This window comes from Monodelphis domestica, chromosome 5 (assembly GCF_027887165.1).
Source record: "Monodelphis domestica isolate mMonDom1 chromosome 5, mMonDom1.pri, whole genome shotgun sequence".
Taxonomy (NCBI): Eukaryota; Metazoa; Chordata; class Mammalia; order Didelphimorphia; family Didelphidae; genus Monodelphis; species Monodelphis domestica.
In genome coordinates, this window is record NC_077231.1 from 53697976 (window position 1) to 53709576 (window position 11601).

Here is an 11601-nt window from a genome sequence, read left to right on the forward strand (position 1 = left end):
CTAAGATATAAAGGGTTTCTCTTATTTCTGATGATTTATAAAATGTATCTGAAACAAGAGTAAAGACAAAGAAATTGTCAACAAAGAAATTAAACAGATTAAATAGTAAATTGAAAATGATTTGCTATAGTTATGCCAAAATTGCAGTTGATAGCATTTTTTTTGCTTTACCCAATATAAAACTTAGATGGAAACTCATTTTCATCTGAATCTTCCTGGAATAGGACTATCTTAATCTGTATAATATATGAGAAACATGCCCTTCTTTCTTAGGTCATACTTTATTTTGTTAGCAAATACATAAATGGTAATAACAGCTTGTATTTATAGAAATCTTTGTTCTATGAAGTGAGATTCATTTAAAATATCGAAAGTGTTCCATAGCACAACCTCACTTTTCAGATGAAGAAACAAAAGTGCGAAGGCCTAAAAATCCTTTACGAAAGGAAAGACATGAATCCTGTTCTAATTCGAAGTCCTTTTTTTTTCTTTTCACTTTTTCTTCTTCTGTCTCTTTTCATCGGCTTCCATTTTCAGTTTTACTTCCTCTGCCGTAAGGGCTCCCAGTTTCTTCTTCTTTGCTTTCTTCACCTTTTCTTTGAGAGCAGCTATATCAATTTTTGTTTCAGTAGAAGCTGTATGAATGGAAAGAGTAAGAGGAGTCAGTTATTCTTTGGGATTAATTGGAGCTCTAATAATTAGCAGTATCTCACATTTCTATGATACCTGACAGTGTACAAAGCATATCTCAATGATTATCCAGCTCTGTCAAGCACATAGGAAAGTAATAATCATTCATTCCTATTTAATAGGTCAGGATATTAAGACTGGGGAAGTTAAGTGTAGCCTGTGTAAGGTCACAGAGGTAAGAAGAACCATAGCCAGGAATTCTGCTGTTTTGGAGTCTGTTCAGCATTCTGCTGAAGGGCTGCGCCTCATGGCTAGGTCACTGCACAATTCTGCTACCACAGTCCTGCTAGGAGGCCTATTTGAAAGATGAGAGGCAGGTCCCTGTGACCATAATTCCCTTTTAGCTCTAATATTCCAAAAATAAAAGAAACATAATTTTTTTATTATCTAAAGGCATATATTCCATTCTCAGCATTTAAATCAATCACAAGAATCAGTCATTGGAGCTAGGACCTTTTGTATTCTCTTGAAAATGCTTAAGATGGAGCATTTGTACTTTTCTTTTAAAAAAGGGCCAGAATGGTATAGAGCTTGTCTTAGAATCAGGAATTCTGTTCAAGCCCCATCTGAAACATTCTCACTGAGGGGGATGGGACAAGTTGGACAAAACTCTTAGTTTAGAGTTAAGAAGTGGAAGAGAAAGTGATGAAGCCATTGTAGAAGGGTGGGGGTGGGGGTGGGGCATTCCTGAGAGTTCTCCATTAAGGGAACTAAGACTAATATACTCTCCCTCCATATCCATTAAAGTCTCAACACTTGTCCCAGACTTTAGGAGTCCTTGCATACTAAGTCAGCACTACCTAGTTCATAAATAAATTGAATCACCCAATTAGATGGGAGAAGAATCTCCCTTTTTGCACTAATCCTGATGGTTTGAACTTTTCGAGTCACTTCTAAGTATGAAAAAGCAACAAGAGATTTCAGTGATGTGCATGTAGCTTTGCAACAATATAGGTTAAAAAAAGACTTAAATTGGGAACAAATTAAATCAAACTACAGACATAACACCTGATTAGAAAACCAATGATGTACACTGGATGTAGAGTATTTTCAAAGCTATTGCTGTAAAGATAAGGGATAAGGCATAGGAAAAAAAGTATAGATTGTCTTTAAGAAGAAAGAAGGAGAATTTAGAGACAAACCCTGGAAGAAGATTCTGGAAGGAGAAGGCTTTGCACAGGAGGATATTGGGAGTTACTGAGTTTAACAGTCACTCCTTAACTGGCTTCTCTCTGAGCGAAAAGAGAGGACTTTTTCTCTATCTCCTGGGAACAGACTAATCTTGTGGAAAGATTAGGAAATTCCTGGGTTTGGAGAATTGCCTTGGAGATGTGTCTGTCCCTGAAGTGCTGAGACCAATCTTGCCATCATAATGCCATCTAAGCACAGGGATAGAAAAAGGGGTGGAAATAGGGTCCCTGCCTTCAGAGCTCCTATTCTGAAGGGGGGAAATCCCATCTGAATAACTACACACATAGAAAATATATACTGTGTAAAAGGCCGTTATTCTCAGAGGAAAGGGACTAAAACAGGAGAAAACTGGGAAAGGCCTCCTGGAGTGAGATTTTGAGATTTAAACCATGCCTAGAAGGAAGCGAGGGAAGGAAGCGAGGGAAGGAAGGGGGGGAGGGAGGGAGGGAGGGAGGGAGGGAGGGAGGGAGGGAGGGAGAGAGAGAGAGAGAGAGAGAGAGAGAGAGAGAGAGAGAGAGAGAGAGAGAGAGAGAGAGAGAGAGAGAGAGAGAGAGAGAGAGAGAGAGAGAGAGAGAGAGAGAGAATGAGAATCTGTATAATCATGCTGTACTTCTCTGACCACAGTCTTAAGACTTGTACTAGTGGGGTTCACCTGTTTCTTAGGGTCCTGGTATTCCGGCCTGTATCTTTTACAGTGAGGATTCTTTCAAAGGCACAGGTTCAGGGATTAAACCAGGGCTAACCACAATCAGATCTATGATACCTCAAATTCTATACAAAGAAATCTAATCACTCATATAAGCTATAAAGTCACAAGTAGTTCATTATACTTAATGACAAATGTGAGAAGGAGGCTGCTTGTGAGAGTTATCAAAATTTCCCTTTGGATCAAAAGTATAAAAACACCCCAAAGACTACATACCTTTCTTAGGTTTCACAGCTGGTTTTTCTTTAGGTGGGACAAAAGCTTTGTTTCTTTCTGCCTGTCTTTTACTGACTGCTTCAGCTTGTTTAGCCTACATTTTAAACATAGAAAAATAAACTCGTCAATTCAATCAACATTGTTAAAAATAAACAACTGACACTACAAATTGATTGATTCTCCTTTTAATAATTAAAGAAGAATATTGACTTACCTTAATTTGCTCCATTTTTTGTTGCTTCTTCTGACTTTCTTTCAAAAAGTACTCACCACTGGCCAATTCTTTATCAATCTATTAACAAAAATTATATTTACTTCAGTTAGGAGGGCATTGCAGAAACAGAAGTGGCAAAATATAAAGGGAGCTGAGAAGGCTGGGAGAAACATCTTGCTATAAAGGAGTTGGTGTAGCTGAGAAGTGGTAGAGCTGAAAAGGAAGGCAAGCAATAGACCAGGGGACATCTTAAATGGCAGAGTAAGGAGTTTGAAGTTCTTGTTGAAAACAAGAACCAAAGAACACTTCTCTGCAGTCAATTCACAGGAGAAATTCAATGTTTTATGAAGCTTAATCTGGAGGAAAATCATCTATAAGGTGAGTACAACAATCTAGGGTTGTGGGAATTAAGGGCATGAGGATAAAAAAGATGGGATAGTCATGAGCAGATTGCAAAGGAATGTCTACCACTTATCCAGTGAATTCAATCACCTTAATGAAGTTTATTTACTCAGGATTAAAAGTCAGAAAATGCTGTGTCAGCCACCAATACAAGCAAAGTATACTATCACTTTCATTCTTTTCTTAGATAAAAAATTAAAAAATAATTCAATCAATAAAGATTTATTAAGTATCTGCTGATTGCAAAACACTTTGTAAAGTATTTGTCCAAAATATCTTCAAAGAAGCCTTTAGAACTGAAGTTCAACAAGTTGCTTTTTCTCCTCCTCACCAAGAAAAAAAAAAAAAGATCTGAACTCACCCGACTTTCTGGCTGTGGAGGTGGGAATGGTGTATACTCTTTCTTAACAGTTTTTTTCTTTGGTTCCTTGCGTTTATTCAAATTTTTGTGTTTGAACTGTGGCAAAAACCTTTCCCAATTTTGTGATCTTAACTCAGCATCCTTTGAGAGCTCTCGTTTAATCATCAGTGTCTTAAATCACAGCAGCACATGCAAAACATAAAAATTGCAAAAGCAACACAATTCTCAAATGAGTAGATAAAGAAGGCATCCTATTAAAAAAATTAGACATATCAAAGAATTTTAAGTAAAAAAGATCTTGATTCTAAGGAAAAAGATTTTTCAAAAAGAGGCAATTCTTGACCTTGAGAAGCTTATATTCTAAGAGGGGAAGATTGCACATTTAGGGAGAGAGGTGGTAGTTAAGGAAGGGAGTGTTGGTCTAGGGAGTCATGGAGAGAGTTAGTTGCCACAGAAGAAACAACCAAATGGTTAGAACACAGTAGACGGTAAGAAATAATGAAATGAATTAAGATTTTATCATGTTTTGCATTCATTACATCAAAAACCAAAATACATCAAGAAGAAGGAAAGGACTTAAATTGGTCCAATGTTCCATGTAAGCAGGAATCTTTCAGTACCAGAGATATACTAGGGAACAGAATTAGGGTAAGGGGCTTCCTTGTAATGGATTGATCCAGTCACCCCCTCCAACTGTCTTTTTCTTCCAATTTAAATGCCACACATACAGGGATAGGAGGTGAAGTTATCTGGCTTCCAGAACCAGCCAATAAAAAATAATCGATTAAAAAGTCTAGTCTGAACTCACTCAATTATTTGCCAACTGGGTTAAGCCCTAGTTCTGGAGCTCCAAAGATAGATTAACTTCATCCAGGACTTGGAGTTTGGATTTTAGAAGTCCAGATGTAGTGTATAGGGTACTATAGTAGATATAATGTTGGGCTTGCAGACAAGAAGACCCGAGTTAAAACCCTGTCTTTAATACTTATTAGTTCTGTAATCCTGGGCAAGTTATTTAATCTCTATGAGTCTTAACCAACACCCAAGAAATATAGGAATTTATGATGAGTTGTGATTTACATTGATATATGGAATTCCCACTCTAGGAATTTCTATGCTGACTAAATCATAAATCTTTGCATATTTGCTTTACCATAGACATAGCATGTCTTTTGCCCCCATTGATGCAATATATGAAAGTCTATATTTCAAATGTTATGTTTACAAAAATATTATGATGGGGTATTCTATGTGCCTATGTATGTCTATTTCATAGTTTTACATGAACCTGAAAATAGTAGGATTCTCTAAAATACCTCATCTTCATAAATGGAGTCAGACTTGGAGGCAAACACATTGACCAGAGAGTAATACATGAAGACACTCATGAATTTCATTTTCTGCTATCCTAAAAAGTAAAACATCGATATACTCACTTTGATGTTATAGATTGGATGAATATTTTTCATCGTATCCAGGACTACTTTTCGAACCTAAAATTAGTGTAAAGAAGTTCACATTTTAATAAAATCTTTTCAATTAGAAACTTATAAAGTGGCTTAAGGAAGGCAGTTCTCTAATAGATAAGTACTTAACACATCTGAACAAATAATTCTCAAAAGAAGAATGGCAAATGATTAACAATCCTACTAAAGAATGCTTGAAATCACTGAAAAGAGAAATCAAGATCTACACAACCCTAAGGTTCTATTTCCCTCTCTGCAAACTGGCAAAGATAACAAAAGGTAGAAATAGTCCATACTAGGGAAATGTTCTAAAGTCATTTTTTTACTCAGTCTGCCTCCCTCCAGCTAACCAAATGATGACATTTTAGAGTTGGAAGAAATAGCAGACATTTACAAATGCTAGCTTCCCTCCTCAGTTTATAGGATGAGGAAGTTAATGATCAGAAAAAGTAAAAGATTTCCCCAAAACTACAGAGACAGATCCAGAAAGTGAACTGAGTCATCAAAGAATATTTTCTTAACACTGTTATACAAATTTTAATTGTTAGAAAATTCTTTTGAGCTCAAATCTTCCTTCTCATTTCCTCCTTGATCAATGGCAAACCAGTCTTAATTTTGTCTTCTGCAAATGCACAGAAAAGTTTACTCACTTTTTCTGAATGATGAAATAGAAAAATGGATTTCTAAATGTGTATCAAAGTTAGTTACTACTGATTCAGATTCAAATGTGATAAAAAGGATCCCAAATTATATGAGATATTGATTTGAGCCAATTTAGATTGAAGACTCAAAAAGAACATAATTTTCAGTGGGTGATATTTAAATTAAAAATATTATATAAAAATTTTCCAACCAAATGTTAAATGACAATTAAAATCAAAATTTTTTTTACACACAATAATTACAAGTTAGTTTTTACTTACTTCTTTTAAACCATTAAATGGCCCAAGAGCTGAAACAGTGTTCCCCTGAACCATAATGTAACAGTTTGTTAACAGTTCTAATGCCTATAAAACAGGAACAAAGATATGTGAAAATTAACTCGGTATTGTATAAAAATTAACAAGAGAGAAAAACTCAAGCTTATGTTATTGAAAACTACCTTCAGAGTAGATCCTTTAGGCCCAATAAGCCTTTGTCTTCTTTTTACAAATCTCTCTTTGTTTCTTACTAAAGAGCCAATCTTAATAATGTCACAAGCATTATTATCTTCAAGAATTCTTATTGCCTTTAAAATAAATGAAAACAATTATTTTTATCCTTTTTCATAAACACTCTAGAAATCTTACCATAAACATGAAATCAGCCTTATGTTGCTTCAAAATTGGATGCAATATTATGAAGTCACTTTTTACTTTAATTAACAATAATTTATTTTTAATAAGTTATAATTACAGAAGGAATGTATAATTTCCTAATAGCTAATGTAACTAAGAGCAATCTTTCTTTAATTAGTGTTAATTAAATTAAATTTCCAGATTACATACCTGTTCAAATGGGACACTTCTTGCTAAAAGCTTTATTAAGTCCCTGGCCCTGATGATAATATAAGGATCAAAAGTCTTCTTAGTTGTGCAAACAGTCATGCTACCCTCAATTAGGTCCAGAGTTGCATTTATGTGCTGCAAAAATAATAAATTAGGAAATTATTAGTTAAGTCTTCATATAGGAATTAGTTCCAACTGCCTTAAATTCTCAGTTCTTTAAATCCATAAATAATTAATTATTAATCATACAAAAATTAAAATTCTTATCAACTTAGATTTGGCCCTACAATGTGTGTGTGTTTTTCTTTTAAAATAAATCTAATGTTAGGAAAATGTCTATCAGACATCATACTGTGCAACCTTGATTTAAATGGAAGTAGCAAGCTGTCTAGTTGTACCACCTATACTCTCTGTCTTCTCTACAATCTATCAGTATCAGACTAGATTTTCCCTTCCTAAACTTTCCCTCTAGTAGGGGATTAAATACAAAAGGAAAAACCAGACAATAACAAAGCTATAATTAAGATTTACAATATTATTTCTCATATTGTACAGCAACAGATAAAAAAATCTACTTAAGTATTGAATTTCTATACCCTTATTTATTGGGGTATAGAAATTCAATACTTAAATTACATTTATTTTAATATGTGGTTTTAATGTTTGTCACAGATGAAAAAAGATACCACATAAAGAGGCATAGATCCAAATAAGTATGTCTTTGTACTTACTAAATCATGATATTCATTTAGATTCCTTTCACCAATTATATAAAACTTATTTTTGAAATCCTCTAGAGTAGGTCAAATCTACAAGAAGGTATTATATTTTTACAGTTTTAATAAATGAGCTGAAAATACCCTGAGTTTCTATTAGAAGATTTTTAAACAGGCTAAAAAATTTGGGTTTTTTAAAGTATAGATAATTTTACTGTTTTCAGTAATCCAGTGAGCTATGTCAATAAAGATGAGAAATGACTTTTGGCAAATGGAAGAATGGTGATGCCCACAACAGAAATAAGGAAGAAGACAAATGGGTTTGGGGGAAAGATGATGTAAAAATCTGCAAAGCTGATCTCAATCCATTCCTACTTGTTTAACTTGTGCTGCTCATTCTTTTCCCAAGTGGAAAAAAAATACACGCAGTTGAGGCTGGGAATCTTATTAGCCACTGCCCCAGAGCACAGAGCCCACTTGCTCAAGGGTGCCGTCGTCATGAATATCAGGAAAGTAGTGGGGACCTCTGTAGGAGTAGCTGCTGCTAGGGACAGACATCAAAGTTCAAACTGCCCTGAGGGGCTTACTTTCCTCATCCAAACTAGACAGTGGAGAAAGGGAAGTCACTGAACTATATGAGGTGAGAGGAGTTATGTTATTCTTTATCCAAGAAAAGAGGGAAGCAATGCATATTCCCATTATTAAAATAATTGAGAGCACACTGATTTTGGTCAAACTATATAAATGGGCCTTGGTTTCTCACTTTATAGACCACTGGTCCACAAGATCTTTTTGTGTTTCTGACACTAAGCAGCTTGGGGTTATTAAAGAAGATAAATTGTACCTATTATGTTAGCAAATTTAACTTACAAATATATAAACATTCTAAGGTAAAGTCATGAGCAAGAGCAATATTCTCAGGAAAGAAATCTAGGAGATATCCATACATGTTCATGCAATGCTTTCTGCACCAAAGGCCAACATTCCTTCAGGTAAGCTTCTCTATATTTGGGAAACAAAGTTGCAAAACTGCTTTCTTCTAACAGTCCTCTGGGGTTGTCATCTTTTGTAAATGGGGGTTCTTTCCATCCATCAGGAACAGTGAGGAGTTCTGATTCATCCACACCTATGAAATAATTTATTCACAGATATTTTAAATTGAATTCAACAAACATTAAGTATTTACATTTCGAACTCACTATGTCTAAAAGTGAATTTTATCTTATTTTCCCCCAAATCCCAACCTTCTTTTGGCCTACATTATCTATTTCTGCCAATGTAGTGCTCCTATCCTAATTACATGAGTCTGCAACTTGGGCATCATCCTCAATTTTTCACTGTCACCGCACATATCCATTTAGTTGCCAAACATAGTCATACCCAGCTCCATAATATCTCTAACCCTTTTCGCTACTCATGGAGCCCTCTCCCTAGTTCACTGGAACCTGCAGTGATCTCCTACTTGGTTTCCTCCCACTCTAATCCATCTTCCATACAAGTTATTTTACTAAAGGCCAGGTCTCACAATGTTGCTTGCTCTCTGTTACCTTTAGGATCACATGTGAATGTCTCTTGAATGTAAAAGTCCTTGACCATCTGGTTACATCTTACTTTCCCAGTCTCTTCATGTTACTTTCTTCCAAATACACTGCAGCCAGAATGGCCTTCTTACCCTTCTCTATACACAGCATCTTATCACCCACTTCCATGACTTTGTACTAGCTGTCCCTCATGCCTACCATACATTCCTTACTTATTTCTGTCTTACAGAATTCCTAGGTTCTTTCAAAACAGAACTCACAAGTCACCTTCTTACACAAGGCCTTTTCTGATCTCTCCCAACTGCCCAAATCACTTTTTTTTTGGTTCCTATATTATATGCCCATGTCCCCTCGCTAGACTGTAAACTCTGTGAGGGTAAGGATTGTTTCCACTTTTGTCATCTTATCCTCAGCACCCAGCAGTATGCTTGGCACAGAGTAGGCCCTTAATATTCAACTGATTGACTGATTACCCCATGCAGAGCAATGTCTATCCATGGGGTGTTCACTCATTAACCTGTGTGACTTTGCAAGTGCTTAGGCTCTCTGGATCTCAGTTTCCTTATCTGTAAAATGAGTGTTGGATTAGTTGACCTATATGGTCTCTTCTATCAGTATCTATCAATACTGGGCAAGTGATTTCACTGACATAGGGAAATCTTCAGAGCACTAAAAGGTTAAACACCCTGCCCAAGGTCACACAGACAGCATGTGTCAGAGACTTGATCCATGTCCATCCTATATCAACTATACTTTTTAGCTGATCTATAGGATTTTAAATATGGATGCTGTTGGCATGAAACTTCCAGCTTAAAGAGCTGTCTTCCATCATAACCCTTAAATGAAAACACCCCCCAAAATCTTAAATACCACAGTGCTGTTGTCAGCACTCCTAGAAAGTCCCTTTAACACTGTCCAGGGAATGTGATTTCATCAGTGGGTTCACAACCAGTTTTATTAAAAAGTTTACTGAGTTAAGTGATTTGCCCAAGGTCACTAAGCTAGAAACTTTAGAGGCAGAACTTGAACTACGTTTTGCCCTTATCAGTATAAGAATCTTGAGGACAAGGACTGTGTTTTTTACTTTCTTTGTAACCTCAGAAATAAGCACACTGCCTAGCAAATAGTAGGCATTTATGAAGTGCTTTCTGATTTTAGTAATAATAAGGTTTTAATGTTTTAAATACCTGTACATATATTATCTTATTTAATGTTCATGAGGAAATAATTATTTTTGTTTTTGTTCTCCCAGGTCCAATTCTTCCTGACCCCATTTGGCATACTGTGGTGCTTTGCCATTTCTTTCCCCAGCTCATTTTACAGATTAGGAAATGGGGTCAAACAGGGTTAAGTGTCTTGCTAGGAAGAGTCTAAGGCTGGATTTGAACTCAGATCCTGACTCCAGAGCTGGCACTCAAACCACTATACAACCTCTCTGCTCCAATAATAATAATGGTCAACATTTATGGAGTCTACTAGGTGCAAAATAAATTATAATTATCTCATTTGGTCCTCAATTCAATTAACATTTATTAAGCACCTACTATGTACCAAACACTAGAGAGAAAATAAAATGAACAAAAGTCAGTCCCAACCCTCAGAGCTTACAATCTAATGGGGGGAGGGAAGACAACATGTAACCCTGCACACACACGTATCTATGTGTGCTATATATAGGAAAAAGAGCCTTGGGATGTAGGTGCTGTTATTATCCAAATTTTATGGATGAGGAAATGAAGGCAAACAGGTGAAGTGACTTGCCCAGGGTCACACAGCTATCAAACTTCTGAGGTAGAATTCGAACTCGTGTCTTCCCGCTGTTTTCCAGTGCAACACTTTACACTAGGCCATCTGGAGACCCCCTAGTACAACATGCTATATTCATTGTCTGCGCCGCCCGTCTTTTAGCGTGTAAGGACAACTCAGCACAGGGGACCACTGGAACGCGGGGGGCAGAACTCCCCCCAGCGGTTATTCCACCTCTAGCTGGGATGCTCCAGGGGCACGCGAGAGAACACCAAGACCTAGAGGCCCCCGCACTCGTCAGTCATCGCGCCAGAAAAGCACATAAAACAAAAACCAGTTCGGGCCACCGTCCCAAGGTCCGGCTCTGCTTAAGTCTTACCGCGGTTCCCCCGTTTCTGGTTCCGAAACCCATTCTCTGCTTCTATGGCTCCTTTCCCAAGCCGTGCCGGCGGAGAAGAAGCCATGGCAAGAGTTTCCGGCCCCAGGAGGTGCAGCGTTCTGCTCAACGCCGACTAAGGTACTTATCCCTTAAGAAATAAGTTCCGCAGACTCCCAAGACTAAGGGATTTGCGCAGCCTCTGTAAAAGCTGAAACTTCCGTTACTTGCACCAATGGAGGCAAGAGCGTCCTGCAGAGACTTCTGGGTAGGGTTTATTGTAAGGAAGTAATAGCTCCAAGAAAGGAGGCGGCCACGAGAGCATTTTGGGAACTGTAGTTTTCATCTGTGACGCACGTGGGCTAGTCTGCTTTAGCCATCTGTTGTGAGTTTATGCTTTCATGTCATAGAAATTGAGAATTTACTCTCCACACGTCTGTGATATAACATCATCCTATTCCCCCAATTATTGATCTCTTAAAGTTGCAA

The 11601-nt window shown here is 36.9% G+C and overlaps 1 protein-coding gene across 1 annotated transcript; it reads right to left on the reverse strand.

Moving 5' to 3' along the window:
- Positions 1–262: 262 nt before the first annotated feature.
- KRR1 (KRR1 small subunit processome component homolog) lies at positions 263–11367 on the reverse strand. Its single transcript, XM_001371324.5, has 10 exons — positions 11116–11367; positions 8397–8575; positions 6734–6868; positions 6349–6474; positions 6170–6253; positions 5217–5273; positions 3781–3951; positions 3018–3095; positions 2804–2897; positions 263–635 (listed from the first exon to the last, which is right to left on the reverse strand). Exons 1-10 carry the CDS (start codon positions 11198–11200, stop codon positions 493–495), a joined length of 1152 nt encoding a protein of 383 aa, XP_001371361.1. The 5' UTR covers positions 11201–11367; the 3' UTR covers positions 263–492.
- Positions 11368–11601: the final 234 nt, after the last annotated feature.

Coding starts and splice junctions, on each gene's coding strand:
- KRR1 (XM_001371324.5), bottom strand. CDS start 11,200: ATGGCTTCTTCTCCGCCGGCACGGCTTGGGAAAGGAGCCATAGAAGCA. Junction 8,576..11,115: donor CCAGAAACGGGGGAACCGCG/GTAAGACTTAAG, acceptor ATTATTTCATAG/GTGTGGATGAATCAGAACTC. Junction 6,254..6,348: donor CTAAAGGATCTACTCTGAAG/GTAGTTTTCAAT, acceptor CCTGTTTTATAG/GCATTAGAACTGTTAACAAA.